This window comes from Carcharhinus amblyrhynchos, chromosome 7 (genome assembly GCF_965287045.1).
Source record: "Carcharhinus amblyrhynchos chromosome 7, sCarAmb.v2.hapA, whole genome shotgun sequence".
Classification (NCBI taxonomy): domain Eukaryota; kingdom Metazoa; phylum Chordata; class Chondrichthyes; order Carcharhiniformes; family Carcharhinidae; genus Carcharhinus; species Carcharhinus amblyrhynchos.
In genome coordinates, this window is record NC_137330.1 from 66,265,171 (window position 1) to 66,292,709 (window position 27,539).

The following is a 27,539-nucleotide window of genomic DNA, read 5'->3' on the forward strand; positions in this document are numbered from 1 at the left end:
GAGGGATATAAGGGAGTACAGAAGGTTGGGTGGGACATTTGGAGGGTGAAGCAGGAAGAGTCTGGCACCCAGGTGTAGGGGTTGGCAGGGAGGAAGTGGATGGGAATCTAGCAAAGTAAAAATGAAGGGCCTAAAGTGTCATGTCAGTAATGTCCAAACGTGTGTGCACCTCAGGGTGTTGGCTGGCAGAGTCCTTACAGGGCACTGAATTCACCTAGCACATTTCACTTATCCCTGCCAAGAATGATCTCAGATGTTGTCCTTCACAATGCGATGGTCACTGAGTCAGCTAAGACAACTAGTTCAGCCATGTGCCACAGGGTGGGGAGTACAACACTGAACACCAACATAAACATTCAAAAGAGAGTGTTCAAAGAAAACGTATTATTTTATGCACAATAAAGGAAATAGCCCTAACTCTCCTGTAAACCATCAATGAGGGTCAATCATGGTGAATCTCTGGAATTCTCTGCCCGTTGAAGTGGTGGAGGCTGCCTCGCTAAATATTTTTAAGAAGCGGGTTGATGGGTTTTTGATAAGAGAGGGGATTAAGGGTTATGGGGAGAGGGCGGGAAAGTGGAACTGAGCCACAACAGATCAGCCATGATCTTATTGAATGGCGGGGCAGGCTCGAAGGGCTAGATGGCCTACTCTTGCTCCTATTTCTTATGTTCTTATGTTCTTATTATGAGGTGTGTCAGTACATATAACTCTCTAAGTAAACTAATCTCAACAAATAACAATGATGCTCACACGAATAATATGAAACCAATGTCATGTGAAACATTTACAAGTGAAATTTAATTTTGAAAAGCACCCATATCATCTTTGTTCTCTCAAGTCTTATATTAATGGAGTTGGATAGGGAAGTTTTAGCCACCTCCCTCCACATGAGCACAAGCACATGTATCTCTGTGCTCGACACCAGCTCTTTAAATTTTCATTGTAATTGTGTGGGGAACTGTAAAAAGCAAAAGAGCAGAAGTGGTGCATACTTCTGGTTACGCTGTCAGAAGTGGCATGCCACTGACAAAATTCTGTCCATGTGTGGGATTGGTATCAAGACACCTGATTTTTGGAGACAGTCCAACCTCTGTTCAATTTGCTCCTTTCACTTCACGAAGAACTTTTGTACAGCTTTGTTCTTACTGGAAAAACACCCACAGCCATTTTTGCCTAGATGTGCAAGAGATAAACTAACTTCCATCGAACGAGTTGAGTGCTTCTTCAACTTATACTCACTAAGACTATGTACTTCCTACCTCATCATAGACTCTGATCAACTGACCTATCTAGTGATCCACTTCAAAGTAATTACTTCCAACCAATCTCTACCCAGTAATATGTACTTAACACACTCCAGAATGTACACATATAGCTCACTTTGAAGTTAGCATATCTAAATTTTACCCTTCCAGTGGGCTCGACACTTACTGCTGCAGAACTGATAAATGATTTGGCTGCTTTGGACAAGGATAAATGAGTTAAGTTAGCTCATGAAAATCCAAAGGTACCATTGTTAATTTGGATTCAGTATTAATTTCCATGGTGACAACCTTAACTTCTATCTCTGAGTGAAGCTACTATTACCCCTTTGCTAAAATGTGCATCATCTTATAATTGCAAAACAGTATAGGCATATTCATTGTTATCATTATCCTCACTCTCACTACCACTACCATTTGTAACTGCATCAGTTTTTGTATTTGTACTCTCTTTGTTTACACTGCCTTTGCCTCTGATTACATGTGTAATTCTGTTTGACCTTTGAATTGTTTCTTGCGTTTTGGCATTTCCTCTCAGTGCTCAGTTTTTGAGCACCAACTGCAAGTGGCTGATTTAAACCAAAACACGTAAAGGTGGTGACTCTTTACACATCAAAAGCATTATTTTGTTTGTGACCGCCCTGGTCCTTTTTCATGGCTTTGCACACAAGGTGTTTACCAAGAGTCTGATCCTCCTCACGCAAGCTTAACTCCTATCTGTGGTAGTTCACTTCTCATTTCTCAAGTCTCCCCTGCTATTAATTCAAATGCAAGTGCATGGTCCACTGCCTCTCAAAATATCAGCCTTGGTTCTGCATTCACTCTTTTTATAAGCTTGTGTAATGCTGATTCAACACAGTAGATCACTAATTAAATGTTCTCCTGGGTTTCCATCCAGCTTTCTTCCCTGTAGTTGCAATTTAGTGATTAGTGTTTTTGCTGCATAGTTGCTGGTAGACTCTGTCTGCCCTTGACCTTGATGAATAACTTTTGTCTCTCCAGAGCTGCCACGCTGCATTGACCCTTTTCCCCCAAGTGATTCCATAGTAACATTTTCAAGCTATAAAATTTGCTGCTGGGTTTGTTTGGGGAAAACAAGTCTCACTGCTCCATAGTCGAGTACTCATGTTGAATTCAGTAGAATAGCGACAACCGCAAGTTTTTTTTACAATATTGTCTGCACTATGCAACTTTAAGTAATTCGCAATGAGTACATCTCTTCAATATAGTTTTCATAATTTTCAATACAGTCTTCATTATCATCATAATTTGCCAAAACTGATGTAAAATATTTACAAGTTTGTACCTGCTGTGCCTTGTATTTTGTTCAATTCATTATATGGCTAGTTTGAATCCCATTTGTCATCAACATTTTGGCTTTGTATCTTTCCAAGAATGACAGACGATGCAGATTCTAGGCAACTTAAAAAAACCCAAAAGGATTACATAACCAGCTCCTCCAGATTCACGCACCAGAACCACCCCCCACCCTACATAGAACAAATAGAATAGGAGTATCTGAAACAAGCTGCCAGAGAAAGTAGTAGAATCGGGTACAATTTTGTCTTTTAAAAAGCATTTAGACAGTTACATGGGTAAGATAGATATAGAGGGATATGGGCCAAATGCAGGCAATTGGGATTAGTTTAGGAGTTTGAAAAAAGGGCAGCATGTTCAAGTTGGGCTGAAGGGCCTGCTTCCATGCTGTAAACCTCTATGACTCTATGAGAACAACAGTACCCACTACCTTCATACACTGTTGCAATATAGGGAATGGTTAACCATTCCCTACACCACACAGACTCTTAAAGTGACGATACGTAACAAACAATAGCTGCCCAAACTTTTTTTGTAAGGCCTCTCCATTAGGTTTGAGAGAACAGAGTTAAAGAGACCTTCTGCAGTGTAGCTTTTCTTCTATACTGCAGGCAATTTTCTCCTGCAAAGTGATATTGAAGTGTTATTAATAGATTCGATGATTGTGAAAAACTGTGGCAAATGGATTTAAATGTAGGGAAATTTTAAGGCATCGATTTTGGACTAAAAAGGAATTGAACTTGGGTGACTTCATAGCAGCTGCAGACTGAAAGAAACATCTTCCTTAATGTTCTATGGTCATCTGAATTGTACCTCATGTCTGCGATGTTATGACATTGACAATAGCTCTGAAAAGATCGAATGCCTAATGTTGCTGATTGGAAGCAAGTGTCTAGTGTTCGGAGTTGGGAAAAAATGAAAGGGATGTGAAAAATGCGCTTTGGACAAAAATGTAAGCGACTAACACCCTGAAGGTTAATTGCCTGAGGATAAAACCAAAGGTTTTATGTTGATTGCCTAAATGGTAATGTCTGGAGGACATTGTTGTCATTACTGGCCTATACAGGAAGCAAGATAAGGTCATTGTTAAAAATTCTACATTGTGATTTCATCATTTGCTATCAAAGTGACTAATAATTAATAGCATTTATGATATCCTGCATTAATAAATCAGGGTGAAATCAGCACAGATGTAGCAATAAAGAGTAGAGGAAGCCTATTTGTCATAATAAGAGTAGTTACTTTACATAAAGACATTGTCAAGTTCATTGTGCTTTTTAATAAACTTGATTGTCATCTGATAAAGAGCGAGATTGGTTGTCATGGAAACATAGAATCATGTTCATCATTTCTTGTCTTGTGCATTTATTTGCTATGCATTTTTTATGCCCAGACTTTATCAACAATCTATCATAATGAATAAAGTAGAGTGATTAAGATAGATCACTGAGTTGAACTGTCCTTCAATGCAATTATATCCTCTTTTGCAGTCTGCCGTAAGCGATGATGAGATTGCTGCAAGATTAAGCTTATCTGTCTTAATGCTAGCTGCATTCCTTCCTATTGTGGGTGAATTAGTAGCCAAAAAGGAAAGTGCTACGTTCAAATGTCACCGATGTAGCCTGGAAATGTCTGGTTTCCAGCTCCAAAAGTGTCAGTGTGGTAGAGTGGTCTGTATGCCCAGCAAATCTAGCTGACCCTATCAGAAATTCTATGGATTAAGTAATTTGACTCATCATCCTTGACTGTCCTTCAATTTGAGGGTCTACTCTACTCTACTTGAGGTCACCAATTTCTATCATGGACCTTTGTGAATGTTATGCCCAATACAGGCATGGAAATACTACAAATTTTAAACTCTAGTTTTTAAAATGGACTAAACTATTTTTAAGGTAATTGACAACACATCATGTGACTTTGGCAATATTGGCTCCAGACAAGACCTGAGAGTCATGCAAATATCTCATGAAAATAAGAACAATCCTAGTGAAACTCAGCAGTGCTTTTGTTAAGGATGAACTGTAAGCGACAGAAATACAATGCTTCACAATGAACAGAGCTGTTGAAACACAAGGGGCATTAAATTTATATAAATTAAGTCTCACTGACTAAGTCTCAATTGAGTCTGCAATGACTCTCTGACAAAGCATCTCAGCCAGGCCCACCCACCTATCCTATCCCCGTAATCCCACGTGTTCACTGTGCTAATCCCACTAATTGACACATTTTTGGACGCGAAAGGGGCAATTTAGCTTGGCCAATCCACCTGACCTGCACATCTTTGGACTGTGGGAGGAAACTGGAGCACCCAGAAGAAACCCGTGCAGACACAGGAAGAACACACAAACTTCACATGGACAGTCACCCAAGGCTGGAATCGAACATGAGTCCCTGACACTATGAGGCAATAGCGCTAACCACAGTGCTATTGTGCTGCCATTGAGCAGATTGTGATGGTCCCTTATCACGAAACACTTAAAGTATAAAAGGTCACATCAACATTTATTTGGCAGAGGTCTTGTATGGGTCACATGGTTAAGGCAGGCACGTTTGTATCTGCTTTTAAAAAGTTCCTATCAGAGAATCACCATGAGAGATCTGAAAGACCATCTGAAAACCCACTGAAGCAGTGGCAAAACAATGCAGCCAAGGTAAAACAGATATACCTTGAAAGAGGGAGAAAGAATCTCCCCCAACTCGTTCCATCTTCAAGTTCATCTGAGAGCTGACTTCCTGGCAATTTAACCACAAGAAACCTTGTAGCTTCCTAAGAATCCTCTGTTTTTAATCTGACCTCAACTCCAGTTAAGCCCTGTTTCAGCTAACAAATTATAGGCATGTTATGAATGAGACTGAAATCATTTCAGCTTGTATTTGTATTATTTTTCCTCATCGTCATTGGTATAAAAAAAATCTGATTTAAAAAAATTCTTTTTTACATGAGTTGTTTGGGTCTGGAATTCATTGCCTGGATGTGTGGTGGGGGTAAGTTCACAGTGGCATAGAATAGCAGAGTCAAAGACAAGCCAACTATCTATTCTAATCCCATTTCCCAGCAATTGGCCTGTAGCCTTGTATATTTTGGCATCAAAGTCCACATTTAAATGCTTATTAAATGTTATGAGGGCCTCTGCCTCCACCACCCTTTCAGGAAGCAAGTTCAACCTTCTGGGTGAAAAGATTTTTCCTCACATCATCTCTAAACTTCCTGCCACTTACCTTAAATCTATACCCCTTAGTCATTGATCCCTCCGCCAAGAGGAGAAGGTTTTTTTTTCCCTGTCTACTCTATCTTTGCCCTCATAATTTTATACATCTCAATTATGTCCCCACTCAGCCTTACTCCTCTTTTCTGTAAAGAAAACAACCCCAGTCTATCCAATCTCTTTTCTTAAGTAAACTTTCCAGCTTAGGCAATATCCTGGTGAACCTCCTCTGCACCCTTTCCAGTTCTATCACATCCCTCTTATAATATGGGTTCCGGAACTGCATACTATATTCTAGCTGTGGTGGAACCAACATCTTATACAGTTCCTTGCTGCTGTTAAACTCTATGCATTGGCTAATAAAGGCATTTGAGTTTAATCAAGGCATTCAAGAGGGCATTAGATGATTAGTTGAATAGAAACAATGTGCAGGGATATGGGGAAAAATCATGATGTTCATTTGGAGAGTGGGGATTGGCAAAATAGGCCAAATGACTACCTCGTATAAATAGCTTTGTACATTTCAATGAAATCATTGAAATGAGATTCTGAGGTAAAGGGACCAAAACTGCACACAATTACTCCAGGGGTAACATTATTAAAGTCCTGTGTAATTTTAGCAAGATTCCCTTTCTCTCATGCTCTTTCAACATAGGCTATGATACCATTTGCTTTCCCAACTGTTTGTCGCATCGTCATGTTAGTTTGCTGCAGTGTGTGTCCCGAAATCCCTCCAAATTTCAATACTTGCTAGTCTCTAGCCTTTTTTTAAAAAAAACTCACACTTCCATCTCACTTTTCCATTGTTCCTTCCAAAGTGCATAATTGTACATTTCCCAAACTATACTCCATCTGCCAACTTTTTGTCCAATAAGTTAACTGGTCCATATCCCTTTCCAGCCTCCTCACAGCATATTTTCCCTTCAGCAGACTTGGGTATGATATACTTGGGTCCCCTCCCACATGTCAGTGACATAGATTGATCCTTGTGGAGTTGTAAATGACTTGGTTATTCATTGTCTCTTTTCTGTCTGTTAATCAATCTTCAATCCACACATATACATAGTCCACCCAATCCAATGAGCCTTCATCTAGTGTAACAACTTTTTGTGTGGATTTTATTACATGCCTCCTAAGAATCCAAATCTATTACAATTACTGTTTTTCCCTTATCTACCCTATTTGCTATACCCAGAGAAACCTTAATGGATTAATTAAACATGTTCTTCTTTTATAAGATTCTGTTGACTTTGCCTGTTGTTCCTTAATTACCCCCTCACTCCTTTTTTGAAAGGCAGAGTTACATGTAATACTACCCAATCCATGGAACTTGGTTTAGAATTTAGGAAATACTGGAAGATCAAAATTGTTGCGTTTAGTATCTTAAACAGCCACTTTTTTTTAAAGCCCTAACATGTTTGCCATCTGTCCAAAGGATTTGTGTGTTTTTTCAGTTCCATTAATTTCTCCAATTCCTAGTCTTTACTGATATTAATTACTTCAAGTTCCTACTTTCATTGGATTCTTAGCTCTCCACTATTTCCAATATATTGTGTCTTCTACTATGAAGACAAATACAAAATGCTTGTTTATCATCTGTTTCAATTAATGTTTCCCATTATAATCTCTCCTCGCTCTGCCTGGAAGGGACACATATTTATTTTTTACTAATCTCTTCATTTTTACATATTTAAAAGCTTTTATGGGGACTTTGATGAAAAGAGTTGGAGCATATGCCTTTGTTTCTCAAAGTTATGAATTCATTAAGACTAAGCTTGATTTTTTTGGTTTGATATTTAGATAAGATGATACATCACTTGAGCCAAATATAATGCAATCTATACAAAGGTATCTAGATAAGAGAGGATGACAGAGATAGAAGAAGCCAATTACTGATGGTCATCGTATATATTGAATTTTCATCCATCTCATTCTAATCACTGAACCTTATTGAAAACTAACACTTCATGTTATAACATTTCAAAAGGAAATTAAATAATAGTTGCTAGAGTTGAAATTGTTTTTGACAGAATTATGCCATACTGCCAAACTATAAAATACAGAACTCTGTGTGTTTCTAAGAGTGACGAGGTTGAGAATAGAAGAAACTGTCAGTTATTTTAGTCATTTTTATCTCTTATGAGCCAATAATATGCATAACTTGAATGAGTAGCACTTTCAGTAACTTGAGATGTACATTTTCTGCTTACATTTATCAACCTGATTGGCCAGCAGCTCCAGAGAATGGGACATCCTCTCCAGTAAGGGACAGAAGTCCCACTTGGCCCTGGCTTATTCCGCAAGTAAGAAGTCTCACAACACCAGGTTTAAGTCCAACCAGTTTATTTGATAGTAATCCCACAAATTTCGGAAACGGTGTTCCTTCGTCAGGTGTATGGAAGGTTGTGATCAGAGAAAAGCATATAGAGACACGCATTCTAATCAGTATTCTGTAAACTGTGTGTGTCTTTATATGCCTTTCTTTGATCAGAACCTTCCACACACCTGACGAAGGAACACCGTTTCTGAAAGCTTATGAGATTACTATCAAATAAACTGGTTGGACTTAAACCTGGTGTTGTGAGACTTCTTACTGTGTTTACCCCAGTCCAACGCCAGCATCTCTACATTATTCTGCAAGCACATTCTTCAGCATTTAGAGGAACTTGTTATTGTCTGTCATATGAGGTGTTAAACTATGCCCTCCATCTTCATGCACAAATCAACATTTATTATTAATATTTCCATCACATTATTTGGATAAGAGCAGGTAGAGGTATTGGAAGACAATCCATCCTCAAGCAAAAGCAGATTAACTGCTCATCTAATTGCTGTTTATGCAATTTCCCCTGTCCAAAATAGCAGCCAATTTTGCATTCATTATAATAATTGCTGAATGTCAAATTATTTTGTGTGAGATATGTTGAGATATTGCTGAGAAATGTGATGAGGTACCACGTACGTCAAATCTTTCTTAATTATCAAAACCAGAAAAACACCAAGCTATGAATGATATATTCCCTGTACATATGAATTATGTGATAAATTAGATGTGTAACTCATTATTTGAATGTAACAGAAGAAAATCCAGTAACTGATGGTATTGTTCCTGAGAATAAATCATAACACCCAAGACTCTGCAGTAGCACAGCGACTGATATATAAATCTGAAAACTCCTTAAGCCTTCTTTCACTGCTGCTGTAACTTCAGTGGAAATTTGGCGGAAGCCCAATTTACATATATCAATGGTGTTCCCGCTGAAATGAAAGCAACAGAATGGGAGAAATCCTAAGGACAAGTACCCCTATTACATCAACAAAAGAACCCTGAAGATAAAGACATTAGTGAATAAAAAGAGAATGATCTCTTGACATTGACGGGAAATTTTAGAAAACTGAATTCTTTAGTAGCTTTTTTGGGTATTACATGTTGTAAAGACTGAAAATGTAGAACTATAGGGTGGAATTCTCCCATTTTGAGACTAAGTGCACTGGTGGTGCCTATTCTGCTCAGCAGAATGGCGGATCCCATAATTCAGCACTTGAAACTTTATTAATTATTCACTGTTCCTCTCTGACCCTCCTGACAGGCTGGCAGCTGGTTTGTCTGCCCAACAGGTGGGTTTGAAGGTCTCGGTGCCATATTCAGCACCAGTCCAGTACATTCATATTGCTCTACCCAGCCCGCCTGTCTTTGCTAGACCGTGCAGGATGTCAGCAACTCAGAAGGAAAAGGTCAGCAGCTTCATGAAGTCTGTACCTTGATTCAGCTATCTTTGCCTTCTAAACCCATCACCTACAAGGCACCCATGCCTCACTTGAATCTGTACCCACTACCTCTGAAATTTTCATCCATTCCCTTCCAGTAAGCAATGTGGTGTCTCTTTGACCCCCTTGTTTGTGAGCTTTCCAAGCAGGCTTGTTGGCATCCAGTTTTCCTCCTCCTGGTCTTTGTTCTGCCTTCCATTGTTTATCTCTTTCACCCACCTCCTTGCCCCTCTCCATGCCACTGTGATCCCTTGCCCTCCTGCCCCCTCCCTCTTGCACAGCTCAACTGACACATTGTCCCCATTGTCTTTGTTAGGCTGAAATCCCCACTACTCCACCCTAACCACCTTTTCTTCCATGCCCTGTCGAACTTTGGGTTTTTGTTGGGGTGAATGTATGAGCCTTGCAGCACAGTATTGTCCTGATAGACACTACTGTATGGGACCAGAAGGGTACTCCCTAACCCCAAGTCAATGGTCCAGTAGCGCAGTGCTGTCCATGAAGATAGGCCTGACATGAAGATGCAGGTCAGGAACCGATCTTCCCTGGCAGAGTGGTGTACATTGCATCAGGGTCAGCACAGCACTGTGGCAGTTTTGCATTCACCTCAAGGTCTCTGGTGAACAGAGGGCCACCTTGTGCATGACATTCTACAGCACTTGAGTTTGATGCCAGTGTAGTTTCCCACTGGTGTGATGCAAGATTGGACGTCCAGAAGGACACTGGCGGACAGCTGTTTAAATGAGTATTCAGCAGATACAAATGACTGCAAATTGTGCTCATACCACCTGCCAGTGGGAAGACCGACTTGCTATTGGGAGAATTGCAATATGATTTTACACTATCAGGTTTCTGGCTCCTGGCAGATTCCTGCTGCCCTCCTCTTACCTTACACATCACAGGCAGGAAGGGAGAATTCTGCCCAAGGGTTTTTGCAGTTCAGTAGATCATTACTCAATTCACTGCCTATGCCCATCCTTTGTTTAGATACAGAGAATAAGCGGACGAGCATAGCTAATTTAATGAAACGAATATGATGTTTCGCTTTTGCAATCTGTGGTGAATGAATGTGGTGCTTTCATGTGGTGCTAGCCATTTGTTGCAATTGCCTGTGGGCTTTTGCATTGGAACTTTGCATAACCACATGGTGCCCTCTACAGGGAATGTGAGTCCTGTGTGAAGAGGGCAAACAACTGTTATCATCTTAACCAATTAAATAGAAAAATTCTCAAGAAGCCAAACCCAGACTGAAACAGAAAGTGTAAATTAGAATATTCAATTCAATGTCAAATCATGTGCATGAAATGAAACTCAAGAGGGGAAAAATGGGATTAAGAGAAAGGAAAAGCTTATTTTTCTTAAATCTCCAACAATAATTAAAATTTAAAGGATTAAACCCCACACATTTTTGTCAAACTGTAGTTTCATTGCCAGCAAAGTTATTTGGCAGTAATTAAGACATTCAACATGAAAATGCACTCACATTTGAAGAGATTTGCTGGTAGGTTTAGTGCGCATCTTTCATGTAAAGACAGCAACTTTAGGCCTCTCCATATGTGTCAGTGGCAAGTTTCTCAGTGTGATAGTGTCACAGCGCAGTTTCTCTAGGAGCAAAATAACTTGGACATGAACCTCCTGAATTGTGCATTAATTGTGCATGTGTGGTTGCCAGAAGTTGCATTCTGATTTAATGTTTAATAACTGTGAGCACTGTTAGTCTCATCGGTCTTTCAACCTCAATATTTGTGCTGTGTTGTTGCAGGTTTAAGAAACATAAGCTTTTCCTTTCTGTCATTTTTATATTTCCTTTAATCCCATTTTTTTTCCTCTCAGTTTCACTTTCTGCACATGATTTGACATTAAATTAAATGTTCTAATTTACACTTTCTGTTTTTTCCCACATAACTCAGTCGGGAAGACTTTTGTTCAAAAAATGAGAAAAATTTGTCCTTGAGTTCTCCACCAAAGTACACATACAGATGCATATCTGAGAAAACAGTCCAGAAACTGAGATTCCACAATTTGGATAGTGCATTTTCTTGACAGGGAGACCTTGGGGGTCATATCTTAAACTGTGTAGTTTTCTTTCTCTATAGTTTTCTTAAATCCTGACAGGATTGATTTTCTTTGTAAATATGCCTGTGAGCTCCGCTACAAAGAAGCTTTTAATCAAACAAATGGAATGAAAGTCAAGTGTACGTAGTGTCTGCAGGGAAATGCATTTTATTATGCTCATTTAGTAAACTGCTACTGTAATTGTATGCATAAAATAATTAGAATCTGTTAGCTGCATAATATCTCAATTTAACATGATTAAATAGTGGAAGTCTTTGGTTCTTCAAACAATTTTTACCCCTTCTCTCCTGAAGATGCTGCCAGGCTCTACTTCATAAGTTTAGTTTAGTTATTTATTAGTCACAAGTAGGCTTACATTAACACTGCAATGAAGTTACTGTAAAAATCCTCTGGTCGCCACACTCTGGTGCCTGTTTGGGTACCGAGGGACAATTTAGCATGGCCAATGTCACCAAACTTGCACATCTTTGGACTGTGGGAGGAAACTGGAGCTCCCAGAGGAAACCCATGCACACACAGGGAGAAAGTGCAAAATCCACACTGATAGTGACTCGAGGCCAGGAATCAAACCCAGGTCCCTGGCGCGGTGAGGCAGCAGTGCTAACCATTGTGCCACCGTGCTGCCCTTAAATCCTATGATGTACTCAATTCTATGATGCTTCACCTAAATGGCCATCCTTAATATGTGTACCAGCAAAAAAAAAGTGAGACTCAAAATCTACCTGAATAAAAGATATATGACCAAAATCTGATTAAGATTATTTTTTGCTTTCTTCTAAATGTTGATCATGATGAAGTTCAGTAAAGCATAGCAGGCGAAGAGAACATAAACAGTTTTTGTTGCCACTAAAACAATAATGCAATGTAACTATACTATGTGATATTAGCAAATGAGCAGATTATCTACAGAATCTCTGCATGACTAAGGAGGCCACTTGATTTGAGTCTACACCATTTCATCGAAAGACCAACTTCCCAGGCCCAACCCCCCCCCCCCTCCCTATTCCTGTAACAGCACATATTTGCCATATAGATTGGATAAAGTCCATGGAAAGTATGATACATCACACAGGATTAGTTCAGCGCACTGATGTACTTTCCATGGTTCATGCTTTCTTATGGTCTTATCCTCTTTTTTTGGTAGCTGTCAAGTGAACCCATATAACGTGCCTAAAAGCAAAAGGCAATGCAAAAGCTGGCCACATTATTATGAAAACTATTTCTCTATTTGTAGAAAAATGATATATAGTATAATTATTTCTGAAATGATCATCTTCCCTTCTTGTCTTTTTTAGCTGCACGACCAGGTAAGAAACTTAGCTTTTGCTTTAATGTATTTTGACTCATTTGGCTCATTTTGTTGCAATTCTGATTGAATTTATGTTTAAAACTCAATAGAACAACCAATACTTCATTCAGTACTGTGATTATATTTTACCAGCTATCCTTTTAAACATCAAATTCGTGACTATGCTGAAACAATATCAGATTTTTGATGAAAATAACATATTACTGCACCATAATTACCATATTTTGTTTAATTTTGCTTTACGACATCCCTGATCCAAGCCTTTCTAGTTGTGTTAATCTTTGTTTTTCCGATCTTGATGCATGTGTTTTTACACACACAGAGACTAAAAGCCAAAAACCTGAAAGCAAGATAAAAGCAAAAAAAGAGACAAAACAAAAAGCTTCATTGCCAGGTAAACCCTGCTCATAAACAATGGAGGCATTTTGGTGAATCTTTAATACTTGAGCAAAGAAACATTGACATCATTACCTGCTATTTTTGGGAAAATAATTTCTTCAAAATGGCAAGGATGTAGTCTGCCTAAATGTGACTCAACTTTACATGTTGTGTGGGGATGCTTTTACACTGCAGTTAATAGCTTGTTTCTGGTAGTTGGCCATTTGTATTCCAGACAGAAGCTGTGATAGAACTGCTAAGGAAGGTGCTATATGCATCCCTGGTTACAAGATCACAAGACAGTCAACACTGTTAGCCTTGGCTCTTGTCTCTAAGTCAGAAGGATGTGGATGGAAACCCCACTTTGGAGACCTATTGGGTTTGCCTTTTAATGCTCCTCACATGCGAATCTCCAAGCTAAAAATGAACATTCAATATTTATTCTAATATATATCAAATAAACTCTCTGAGCAGCACCACAGGAAATATAGTAGTTGTTTGAGAGTAATGTTGCTTGCTGATAAAAGAGACTTACTATTGCAGCTTTTCATCTTGCACTCATCAAGTCAGCTACGAAAGATAAAGGCAACAACAATTTATACTGCATGAGCAGGGAATGCTGATTGCTTGGCAACGGGACTCAGATCGGTAGAGGCGTTACCATGGAGAATGCAGCAGAGAACAGTAAACTATCAACTGCCACACTTTTATTTCAAATTCAAACCAAGCAGGTTGACTCTGATTGATCAAGAAATTGCCATGGGGAATGAATCAGGGGATGACTGTCCCCCAATGTTTTGCTTAGTTGGAAAAAGCATAATGCTTGGACATTTTCCTAGTTTCTGCAAAGGAGAGGCCCTGTGTGTGAATGTATTTGCTTTCTAGTATGTGTCAGTGAGTCACACTGTAAGCCCAACTCATAATCCTGAATTGGTTTTCATTGTATTTGTTAGCACAATTAGGATGGCTTAGCAAATGTTGTCCAATTGCAGAATCATATCTCTCGTACACTGTGGAAAGAACAGTCTCAGAAATCGGCAAAGTCTAATTTCAGGTGGGGAAAGTGATGTTTGACTCACCGATGGCAACGGCTTTTCCCATTGTGTAGCACTTAATATAAAAAATGAGCCGGTATAGGTTCCATGCCATATTGGTAGCAGGTGGATTCTAATCACCTCATCCCATGATGATTCAATGCTCCAGGTATAAAGGTCACCCATGCACACAGCTAGCATGCTTCAGAAGTAGCTGGGAAGTCATGGCTGCCAATCCTAGGAAACCTACAAAATCGAAGTACGCCATGCCTCCCTTGATGCAATGAAAATCCGCTGCAGTGTTCCATTCCCATGCTCTGGGCAAAGATTCTCATCTAAGGTGACCAATCCTGCATTGGAGACGGTGATCAGTGCCAGTGCCCTGTAGAAGAAGGCAGATATCCAGTCCCGCAAAAGCCAATCTTCGCAGCATTCAACTCAGAAGCTTACAAATCCATCACGTATCCACAGGATCTCAATGCCAAGTCCTGCCCTCATCATCACATCAGTTTCATTCACCATCCACCCATGCCAGGCATCTTTATCGTTTGCAACAAGAACAGAAAATGGAACATCTCATCAGGTCTGACAGTATCTGTGGAGAGAGAATAGATCTAATGTGTTTTTACCCTTGCCATTTACCCTGACACTGTCCTGCAAAGATTCTCTCCATTTACCTTCATGCAGTAGAATCTGGCACACAAGAGGGAGAGATCCCAGATAGGTGGAGGGATGCCAGAACTCAAGGTTTCCACGGACTTTGAAATGGAGCCATTCAGCTAGCGGGTGAGGATGTGGACCATTCCTGCGCTGATGGTGAGAACGCCGATGATAAACTAAGTGAGGATCCAGCACTGCATCATCTATCAGACAGCAATGCTGTGAGTCATTCCACAGTTTCTCAGCCTCCTGCCATGCACTAATGACTTCTTCTTTCTGTCGCAGGCACATCGGGGAAGCAGCCGAGGGAATCCATTAGCCACATCTTCCATTCCAGCCCCACAGCAGCACAGAAGAGGAATTCACAGACCCAGATATAGAAGACCTATCACAGCATTCACCTACACTATCCACCATTGCAGAGATGCACACCTAGGTGGGACCTAGATTACTCTATCTCAGCTTCACAATCTGGTGAATATATTGCACTCTCTGACTCACACTAGGCGGAGATAGAGTTGCCTTGGTATGCTGGCACTCAGAGGATTATTGGGGGCGATGCTGCTGCATTCCATGGCAGAGGCACCTGTATCCTTCAGTGTCAACACCAGAGGTGGGAGGGCTTCTTGAACTTATTCCAGCTGTCCCTCCCTCTCAAGGAGGAAGCCAGGTTCTTTGGGTGCCCACAGGGAGGAGGATCAGCTGGTGCACGCCGCAGAGCCATCCACCCAGGTGACCATGGGAGTATCCCACTCATCCAAAATCCCTTCATCCTGTGAATGTTCCAGCTTCAGCTCCACAGTCACACAGCAGGGCCCCAAAAGCAGGCTGGCGTCCCCCAGGTCTCGGCCCTCTAAGGTCATCAAAGGCAACAAGATGTAACAGAAAGCAGGTTGCCTCCACCTCTGCTGTGAATACATCAAGACATAGAGGCAGAGAAAGGAAGTTTAATAGTATTGCTTAGTGGGCACGTGTGTTAATCACTTCTACATAATGTTCACTCTGTAATTAAATTCCCACTAATTTCATTCTTGTTATGGTGAGCTGTGTTCCTGTCAATCTGACTTGAAAACTTGACTCCTGCACAAGATAAAGGCAGGGTTCTTGGCCGAGCTTCCTCCCTGTGCTTTGTTCAACCTTCCTAGCATATTGATGGCATTCCTTCACTGAACACGTCAGTCATGCTTGTACCTTGACGGGAATTTTGTCTGCCAGACTATACTGGGCTGGCAGCACACAGTTCTATCATTATCCCTGTGTGCTGTCTGCACCTTTTGATGTCTGCAGGTCCCTCATCCCATCAGCCTCTGCCACCAGTTACACTGGTCCTCAAGACTTCAGTGCACAAAGGAAGCTGTAAGGTCAGGAGAGGTTGAATGTTCCCCACTGCATTGCCATGATATGACCCTGGCCATTGAGAGCAAATGAGTTGCCATCAGCCAGACAGAAGTCAGATATTCACAGCATCTCTGTGAGGATGTATGGCGTGTCCCCATGTCATCATCATCCTCCTGGAATGTAGAGATTAAGTGCATCTGCTACGTCTCCATGACAGGAGCCTTATCATAGAAGGTATGTGCACTGCTGTGTAGATTTGCCTGTTCCTCCCCCCAACTCCCCGCTTCTCATTGAAGATGTTCCAGGAGCACTGTACCAGCTTGAATACACTCACCACTGAGCTGGCCTCAGAGTTCTGCTTGCCAGGTACACGCTTTTTGAAAGCAGTCATACATCAAGCCACCATGAAAGTTTAATTTGATGCAAAGTATGACTCTGGTGTCTTAGGCTTTCTGGGGATATTTTCCAATCGCACTGCCAACCCTGCTTGCTGTGAACTGAGACGGAAATTTGCAGCCTATGTTTTGAGTTTTGCATGCATGAGCTATTGGGTTTGGTCAATACTCTCTCTGCCTGTTGCAAACAGCTGAAGGGGTGTTCTGTTTGATATTATCCGCTCATCATTGGAACATATGGCCCACATACTGGGCATCACAGCAGCACTGAAACTCATACAACTGCTCATTTGTGTGATAATCAGAATTTTTTTTTGGCTTGTGTTGCTACTGCGTAGTAACAGTGTACAGCAGCTAGTGAATCCTGGTCGATTATTTGAGAGAACTTACCTTTCCTTTTCTGGACCAGAAATGACAGCTTTATGCCCATTCATGAGCTTACATATATACAATGAGCATTGACCTGATCAGCTGGTCAGCATAGCCTTTATACCACGGTACGGCATTGATGTTTCCAATTTCAGAATCAAGGTTGCAAGTGGCTTATTGTGCGATGAATTACACTGAAAACCAATTTAAGATCATCAGTGCAAGAAAAGCATCTATAGTATGTCTCTTTTCTCCTGTAATACTCAAAATTTAGCTGCATTTGAAGAGAATTTCTAGATCTTTCTATTTACAAGTACCAGAAATGATTTTGTTTGGAAATGGTATGCCTTAAAAGAGAAAAAAAAGTCAATAGAATGTTCTGTTTTCTCCAGTAGCTAAAAAAGTTAAAGTACCCAAAACTGAGGAAAAAGTGAAGAAACTCAAAACCATTAAATTGGAAAAAAAGGTACCGAAATTAAAGAAAGTGGAAAAACCATCTAAGAAAAAGGAAGAAACAAAGCCAAAGCTCCAAGTGAAGAAGGAGAAGGCTAAGAAACATGAAAAACCTAAGGCTGAAACAGATAAAAAAGGTAAAAAGAGAGAGAAAGAACCGGTAGAACAGAAAATCAAGAAAGTAGACAAGAGGACAGAAAAAGTGAAAGATACCAAAGAAGGCAAGCTGAAACCAAAGGATAAAGGTGAAAAGACAAATAATGACAAAAAGGCTGTTAGCAATAAAAGTCAAAGTAAGGCATCTGAGAGACATCAAAAGAGAAAGCATGGGGCATAAAGTGCAAGTGACAACTGCAAGGGAAAAAATAATCAAGTCCACTAATGTCTTTATTTGGAATAGCAGTACAACAATGAAAACCATTTTGACCTTTTCACAATATATTGAAACCTAAACCAAGTATTATTCTGATAGAGAATACTTGATTCTTTATATCATGTATCATTTGTGCCTCACTTATGTGATTCAGATGCCTGAAAAACAAAGTCAACTAATATGCTTTTAAGTGGGATTATTTATGTGGTTCTATGAGTTCATCCTGAAAATTGTTTTGGGATAAAATTCAGCAGGTATCATCTATATTTTGGGGCTCATAGGTTTATAATATTTGAAACCAAGAGACTATGAGGAAAGAAAATGCCCTTTTCATCACACATCAGCAGCATGCCCATTTAACCAGCATGAAATCCATTCAGTGAAACCAATAATAACTATTTTAATTGTCTAAGGAAGGCAGGCAAGCTCATGGAATGTATTATTCATGCTGTTTGCAAGGACAGGACATTTTATTTTACCCTAACATTTCTCGTCACGGAGAATATGTTGTTGCTAGCTGTCTGCTAAGTAATTTAGTAAAGCTCATGATTACTAATTGATTTGGCTCATCAAGTCATATAAATATACTTCGTACAGTTTCAGTGCCTGCACTTAATTTGCATGTTGAGAGATTTAAAAAGACACTCAGGAGTTAAAAAGAGACTCAAACACCTCTGAGAAAGAATTAATACCATGTGCAAAAACTCTGTTAGTTTTTAAACAGTTCAAAGAGGTTTTGGATATAGAACTCACCCGATAACTGGACTCAGGTCCCAATATGATTTTTAAGCACACTAATAACGTAAGACTTATAATCTTACAGAAGTCACAGTCATTGCCAGACTGCAGTTGGGTACAGTGATACTTTTTTAAAAATCCCATTAACTCTTCTGAAAATACACATTTGATTGACTATTTTTCGATTTGCTTTCATGCATTTTTACAACAGTTAACTTGATGGTGAGCTGATAAGCGATTAAGAGAAAACGTTAAGAATGTAAACAACAATTAACCTTTGAAAACTGTGTTTACAATCCTGCATTAATTTATTCTTTTCTCACTTCATTAATTCCAAGAATAACCTGAACGAAAGATTGTTCTTCGGTTTTGCAAATTGTCTTTATCCTGAGTTATAAATGATTTTTTTTAATTGGTGAATGTTGGACTGGCCTTTGATGCCGGAGGATTTAGTACACAATTAAATTCAAAGAAAATGAATCACAAGCACATCAGAGTTGCTAAGTTAATGTAAAATCTAATTGTTTTGTTTACTCAGTGGTAATTGTTAGTTTTCAGAACAGTTCTGTTCACTTTACAGCTGAAGCTGATGAAAGCAAATCCATTAGTCCCACTTAGCTTACTGTTCATTGTACATTGTCTTCACTGCTGTTTTTTTTCCCTTCTGCTCTGCCAGATCAATATCAGTTCTGTCGCTATGTGATTGACATGTACACTCATGGGGATATTTATCCAGGTACATTTATAATGCTTATAACATTTTTTTACCAAATCTGACCCCCCCCCCCCCCACCCCCTTGTTTCATACACTGTTATTGTTTAATTTAGTAGACTCTGATTTTTGAGATTATGATTAGTATTGTAGGCAACACCTACAAGTATTGCAAGTATTTCAAATTCAAATTGCCCGAGGATCTGGCCATAATATTTTTATTTGGAAAACCAACTTTATATTAAATAGTGCAAATTGTCATTCGCAATGTTCATAGAAATCCCTGCAGATTTTTTTTTGGCTTAAAAGGACAACACATCTTCTTTGAGGCATATTTTTCAACAACAGACTGGAGGATGCAAAAGGTTTGAGGTATGAAATGGAAAGACCTTGGTACAAGTCAGAATCTAATATTGTTACATTACAATGTTTGATGATGTTTTTTTTTAAAAAAGTAGACTCCAGCATGGCAGGAATTTAGATGGTCTTTTATTTTGGCTGCTTTGTTCTGAACAATTCAAGCATAAAGGCACTTGTGACACTTAGTTCACTGTTTGTATGCCATTTAACCATCACCACCAACTCAGGCATGGGCACCAGAGCAAGGAGAAAGTTATTCTTCCATTCTGCCCAACCATTTGTATTTAGTAAAAACATCGAGTGCTAACTGTGTTCCACAAGTGCACAGACAAATATTCTACAATGGCATTTGCCCTAGGGAATGCATTTTACCAAAAAAATGTTTGGCATACTTAAGGAGCTCCAAAAAGATGAGACTGTTGCATTATCTGAGTTTCTTCCTCATCCAATTTATAGCTGCATTTGTGGCTCTGGAAAATGTTGTTCTTTCTCCAAAACTACATTTTTAGTTTTCCAGTATGTGAAATAACAACCACATTGGTGTTGAAAATATTGTTTATGGGCTTATATTAAAACTACATCTGAAAAAAATTAACACTTATTTTGTTAATTCTATGAAATGAAGTGTGAACAGTGAAACAAGCTTCTTGATACTTTTTATCATGTCACATTCAATTGTGCATGTGTGCTAAAGATTTTAGCAGAAATCTAAATTAGTTATTTTTTAATTCATTTTTATTCATTGCAACAGAAAAAAAGTAAGCAGAATGATCATTATCAAAGTTATATTGGGGAAAGGAAAGCTGAATTCATGGATTAGATATCTTCTCTGACTGGATGCAGATATAAGGGAAGATCTGAACTGTGGAATTATCTTGCAAATTTTTGCATATAATTTTTGGAGATTTACGAAAGCCCATATAAACTTTGAATTCATACACTTACGTGTGAAAATAACAAAAGATTAGAAATGTTTAATCCGATCACCATGGCTTTCAGATTTAATTATTTTTGGAATATGATAACATACATCATTGTACTTCTGCAGATGAATTTCAGATTCATAGAGGTTTGGGCTATACTGAACATTTAAATTGTATTATACAGATCTAATGAATTAGATCTTCTGACATGCTGCTGTTATCTGCATGCTGTCCTTGAACTATATATTTTCCAAAAAATAAGTTCAAGAATATTTTGGAGGACAACTAACTTGCAGTTTTCATTTTGGACTTTAAACCATGTTTGTTACTATATCTGGTTTACCGAGTGCATATAAATACAATATTTTACTAAATATCTGAAAGCCAGATCAGAATCTAGACTAACGATTCTCTTGTACCAGAACTAAGGGACAAGAAATCTGTACCTGATAAGCAAGGGTGTTCCTCCAAGTCTCATAATGAACCTTTGGTTCTCCCCAGCCTGTTCCACCACTTCCTTCCTCTTCCATCACTGGAAATCTTTCAGAGAATCACATTCAGGCTCTAATCTTACACTGGGACAGTGTCCTCTGACAGCTTCCTACCCAATTCTTCACTCCTTACACCAGTCCTGTTGACTTAGAGCAGGGGGCACTGTGGACGAATGTAAGTGAGGGCCAGGAGTTAAATCACTCTGACCTCAGGCCAAGGATGTTGGGAGGTGGTAGTACACTGGTATTATTGCTGAAATAATAATCCCGAGATCCAGAGTTCTGAGGACCCCATCATGACAGATGGTGAAATCTAAACTCAATAAATAAAAAAATCAGGAATTAAAAGTCTAATGGTGACCATGAAACCATTGTTGGTTGTCATTAAAACATATCTGCTTCAGTAATGTCCTTTAGGGAGGGAAACTTGCCATTCTTGTCTGGTCTGGTCTGGATGTGAATTCAGACCTACAGCAATATGGTTAACTCATAACTGCCCTTGGAAATGGCCTAGCAAGCCACTCAGTCAAATTCAACCACTACAAAGAAAACACAAAGGAATGAAACTGGATGGATTACTCATCATTGACCTAGGCATCAGAAACAACAACAGCAAGCTCAGCCCGGTCAATCCTGCAAAGCCTTCCATGCTAACTTCTGGAGTCTTGCGCCAAAATTGTGAAAACTTCTCACCAACCAGTCAAGCAACAGACTGATGTAGTCATACTCACAGAATCATACCTTACAGATAATGTCCCAGATGCCACCACCACTATTCCTGGGTATGACTATATACAGTGGTATATAGTCAGAAAGGAGTTTCCCTGGGTGTCCTCAACGTCAACTCTGGATCCCATTGTAGTCTCATGACATCAGGTCAAACATGGGCAAGGAATACCACTATCGATCACTATGTACCATACCCCCTCAGCTGATGAATCAGTATTTCTCCGTGTTGAACACCACATGGAGGAAGCACTGAGGGTGGAAAAATGCAGAATGTAGTCTGGGAGAGGGATTTCAACCATAGACTGAGCTAGCTGAGTCCTAACAGACATATCTGCTGGTATGGGACTGCAGCAAGGGGTGAGAAAACCAACAAGAGGGAAGAACGTACTTGATCTCATCCTCATCTGTCCATGACAGTATTAGTAGGGGTGACCACTGCACACTCCTTGTGAAGACAGAATCCTGTCTTCATATTGAGCATACTCTCCATCATGTTATGTGGCACTACCACGATCCTAAATGGGATAGTCTTTGAGCAGGTCCAGCATTTCCAGACTGGGCATCCATGAGGTACTATGGGCCATCAGCAACAGCAGAATTGTACTCAACCACAATCTGCAACCTCATGGCCTGGCATATCTTCCACTCTAACAATACCACCAAGCCAGGGGATCAACCTTGGTTTAATGAATAGTTAAATAGGAGGGCATGCTAGGAGCAACATGAGGCATACCTAAAAATGAGACATCAACCTGGTGAAGCTATAACAGAGGACTAGTCGTATGCTAAACACCTTAAGGAATAAGTAATAGAGCTAAGTGATCCTGCAGCCAACAGATTACGTTTAAGCTTTGTAGTCCTGCCCTATCCAGCCATGAATGGTGGTGGACAATTAAACAACTCACTGGAGGAGGAGGCTCCACAAATATCCCATCCTTAATGATGGAGGATCCCAGCCAGCATATCTGTATAAAATATAAGGCAACCTGAAGTGCCAAGTGGATGAAAAATCTTGGCCTCTTCTGAAGATCTCCAGTATCACAGATGTTTGTCTTTAGCCAATTTAATTCATTCTAAGTGATATCAAAAAATTGCTGAAGGCACTGTACACTGCAAAGGCAATGGGTCCCAACCATATCCCAGCAATAGTCCTGAAGATTTGTGTTTCAGAATTTGCCGTGCCCCTAGCCAAGCTACCCTAGTGCATCTACAACACTGGCATCTGTCTGGCAATGTAGAAAATTGCCCAGATATGTTCAGTACAGAAGAAGAGGAACAAATCCAACCTAGCCAATTACCGCCCCATCAGTCTTCTCTTGATCATCAACAAAGTGATGGAAGTAGTTATCAACAGTGCTATCAGCAAAAACCTGCTCGTAGATGAGTTCCACCAATGTCACTCAGCTCCTGATCTCATTGCAAACTTGGTTTAAACACGAACAAAACAGCTGAATACCAGAAGTGAGGTGAGAGTGACTGTCCTTGACATCAAGGTAGTATTTGACTGAGTATGGCATCAAGGAGCCCTAGAAAAATCAAACTCAATGGGAATCAGGAGAAAATTCTCAGTTTGTTGTATTCATTCTTGGCGCAAAAGTAAGATGGTTGTGGTGGTTGCTGGTCAATCACCTCTGCTTCATCACTGTAGGAGTTTGTCAGTGTAGCTTCCAAGGCCCAACCATCTTCAGCTGTTTCATCAATGACCTTGCTTTCATTATATGGTCTGTTTGTAGATGATTGCACAATGTTCGGTATCATTTGCGACCTTTCAGATAGTGAAGCAGTTTCTATCCAAATACAGCATGACCTATACAAAATCCAGGCTTGGGCTGACATGTGATAAGTAACATTCATGCCATACAAGTGACAGACAATGATCATCTCCAGCAGGAGAGGATCTAATCATCACCCCATTACATTCAATGGCACTGCCATTATTGAATTCTCCACTTCTAACACTTTGAGGGTTACTTTTGACCAGAAACTGAATTGGATGAACGATACAAATACTGTGACTACCAGAGCAGGTCCAAGGCTAAGAAACCTACAGCGAGTATCTCATTTCCTGACTCCCCAAAGCCTGCCCTCCATTTTGAAGGCACAAGTCAGGAATGCAATGGAAAACTGTTTACTTGCATGGATGAGTACAGCTCGAACAACACTCAAGAAGCTCCACACCATCCAGGACAAAGCAGTCTGCTTGATTGCTGCCCCTTCCACAAACATTTAATCCCTCCCCCATCACTGATAAAACAGTGGCAGCTTGTGTAAGACCTGGAGGTTTGTCTCTAAGTCACTCACCATTCTGACTTGGAAATATTTCACTGTTGCTAGGTCAAAATTCTGGAAATTCCTCCCTAACTGCACTGTGGGTGTTGCTACACCTCAGGGACGGTAGCAGTTCAAGAAGGCTGCTCAGCATCACCTTCTGAAGGACAACTGGAGATGGGCAATAAATGCTGGCCTAGCCAGTGATGTCTATATCCTGTAAATGAATATTTTAAAAAAAGGATTCCATAGTCAGCTTCCAGCAAATCCTATCTGCCCATTCCAAATGCTCCCCGATTTGACTGGACCCTGTTGTATGGAATGAGTGGGAATTGAATCTGATTTTAAGTGGGGCTATTCTTAAGCAAGTACTTAGCAAATGATGATCTGGCTTTATTACTATCTCTGACCTCTTTATTCAGTACTAATGTTTCATACTTAATGGAAACCTTATATTTCTCGTAATACCTTCTGTGATGTTATGAACTTAAAGGTGTGGTTATCAAATGTTCAATAATTTCAAAACACCAGTGGTTATCTTTTCTCAGCTTTTAGAATGACCTTGCTACCATTATTACTTATTTGACCTTTTCTTAATCATTGGAGTCGCTTTTTAATGACAAGCTCTGTAATTAGCTTCAGCCACCAATAAAGTTTGAATATGAACATGATTTGATGCTTGGTTGATTTATTTCCTTCAAATTCTCAAAATACTTACATTATCGAAATGTTATAGTTCTCGTGCAACAATCTGGTGATTAAAATATATTAACCTGTGTAACTGCTGTGTCTGTACTGTTCAAATCATGTTCATATGATACATGATAATTTGTTCTGTTGCATGTTTCCATTTACCCATCTGTTGTCGTGACTGAAAATTTACAATAATTTTGCACAAACTAATCTTTTAATATTCAGGCGTATGAACTACTCACTGCCATTGCCTTTTGCTACTCAGTTACACAATGTAATTCAACTAACCCATAAATTGACTTTATCAAAGAATTGCTTGACACTAAGCACTTCTTATGATTGCAATTCTGATTACAGGGTTAAAGCTGCAGGGTGACCAAGGGCACTTGTTATTTAGGAAGGACAGGAAAAGGAGGTGGAGTGGCATCATTAGTTCAGGATGAAATCAATGAAATAGTGAGCAAGGATATTAAGTCAGAAAATCTAGATGTAGAATCTGTCTGGATGGAGCCAATGAGCAATTAGGAACGGAAATCGTGAGCAGGGGCTGTCAAAGGCCTCCAAATGGTAGTGCTAAGATTCGTGTTGGCATTAAACAAGAAATTGGAGATGCATCAAACAAGGGTGCTACAGTAATCTACATATGGACTGGGCAAATCCAATTAGCAAAGGGATCTGAGTATCTTTGTGCACCTGTTACTGAAATCAATCATGTAGATGCAGCAAGCAGTTGATATGTTAAGCAAGCAAATGGTATGTTGGCCTAAATTGCAAGAGTACTTGAATACAGGATGAAGGATGTCTTACTGTAGTCGTACAGGGCATTGGTGAAATAAAAACAGAAAATACTGGATAAACTGAGTAGGTCTGGCAGCCAAAAGAGAAAACACTGGAAAATCTCAGCAGGTCTGGCAGCATCTGAAAGGAGAGAAAAGAGCTGACGTTTCAAGTCCAGATGACCCTTTGTCAAAGCCACCTATTGCATTGAGAGGATCAGCTGTTATCATATTGAATGATGGAACAGGCTTGAAGGCTATTTTCTAAGTGTATATGTTTCTTTATGTTCAATTATAAGACATTTTCTTGTTGAACACTCTATATCCCTGCAGCTATAAATTGGCTAAGTCCCAACTGGCGTAGAGTTAATGCCAAAAAATTGGGAACGTTCTCTATGAAGGAACAAGTAGGCTGAAGCATACCCAATATTGGTCCTTGAGCCTCATTTACGAGACTGCCAAGGAGAATGCTAATTTAGGCTGCTGCATCTCTGGCAGGCATCCTTCACAGGTTCCAGAAGATAAGCAAAGCAATTGCGATGGAGGGGATTGACCTGAAAGAGGGGCGGTGAATTCAGGAGGTAGGTGGAAGGAGAACTCAGGGGGAAGATGGCTCAACTTGGAGAAATGGGGAAGTAATTGCTGGGACGGAATGTGTAGAGATCTTCTTTTCCTCAACATAATGCACTCATTTCCTTGCACAATGTTGTTGATGGGTGGTGAGACAATGAACTGTACATGGTATGGGCTGCAAATATTTATCAGATTCTGAGGATAAGCACAGATGGTAATAACGTAACTGGGTATAAATTATGACAAATTACAGAAAAACTAATAAGCAAGGAAGCTGGTGCCTGATATCAACATCTCTATCATGGTGTATTTTGAACCTTTTATTTTCAAATGGTTTGAAAAATAATCTTCAGAAGTTAATAACAAACAACATTGTTTCCATTGTTTTACTGGAAATATCCAACCAAAGAATTTTTGAGAACATTTCAGAAGTCTTTATCAAATAAGGTGCAAACATAAGGTTTCTTGCCGAGAAGGAGAGACCATTTCTCTTGCAATATGATTGGTTCGGTGTAAAAAATAATTCACTTGATAATGTCTTACAAATGTGGTTAGTGCATGATTGCAAAATTCAAAGAGAAAGATAGGTGCAAAGCTTGCTCCATTATAATTTAATTATTTTTTTCATGTCACTGGAGTGATATTCCAGCTGGAAGCATCAAAGCGCTCTTGACAATTATGCTGCAGCAAATGCCTTGACTTATTTCCCAGATGACATTTTAACTTGACGCTGTTGTAAACTGACATGCCCAATTAGAAATTGGTTGAAATCACTAAAAATTGCTGTCTCAATGAGGCACTTTTTCTATGCAGATACATAAAATTTATTTATTAGTGTCACAAGTAGGTTTACATTAACACTGCAATGAAGTTACTGTGATAATCCCCAGTTGCCACACTCCGGCCCCTGTTTGGGTACATGAAGGGAGAATTTAGCATGGCCAGTGCATCTATCCAGCAAGTCTTTTGCGCTGTGGGAGGAAACCAGAGCACTCGGGTTTTAGTTCAGTCAGGCAGCATGGTCGGTGCAGGCTTGAAGGGCCAAAGGGCCTGTTCCTGTGCTGTAAGTTTCTTTGTTCTTTGTTCGCCTGGAGGAAATCCTTGTAGACATAGGGAGAACCTAAAAACTCTCAGTAACCCAAGCTGGGAATCGAATGAGGATCTCTGTCACTGTGAGGCAGCAGTGCTAAACACTGTGCCACCATGTCACTCCATATAGTAACATATGGCAACATATACTACCAGTGTTAAAAGGGAAATGTAGGATCAGGAAGGAAACAAAATAAAGATTCCACTAGACTGGAGTTGTTTATTTTAGTCCAGTATCTTATAAAA

The 27,539-nt window shown here is 39.7% G+C and overlaps 1 protein-coding gene across 1 annotated transcript in view; it reads left to right on the forward strand.

The window, feature by feature from the left end:
* The window catches only part of trdn (triadin), a 209,007-nt gene that overhangs the window by 87,987 nt on the left and 93,481 nt on the right, over positions 1-27,539 (forward strand). Inside the window, exons 9-12 of the mRNA XM_080193433.1 lie at positions 12,928-12,939; positions 13,264-13,335; positions 17,511-17,813; positions 19,356-19,415. Of these exons, the coding sequence (XP_080049559.1) occupies positions 12,928-12,939; positions 13,264-13,335; positions 17,511-17,813; positions 19,356-19,415 (447 nt within the window). The remainder of the gene's footprint in view (positions 1-12,927; positions 12,940-13,263; positions 13,336-17,510; positions 17,814-19,355; positions 19,416-27,539) is intronic.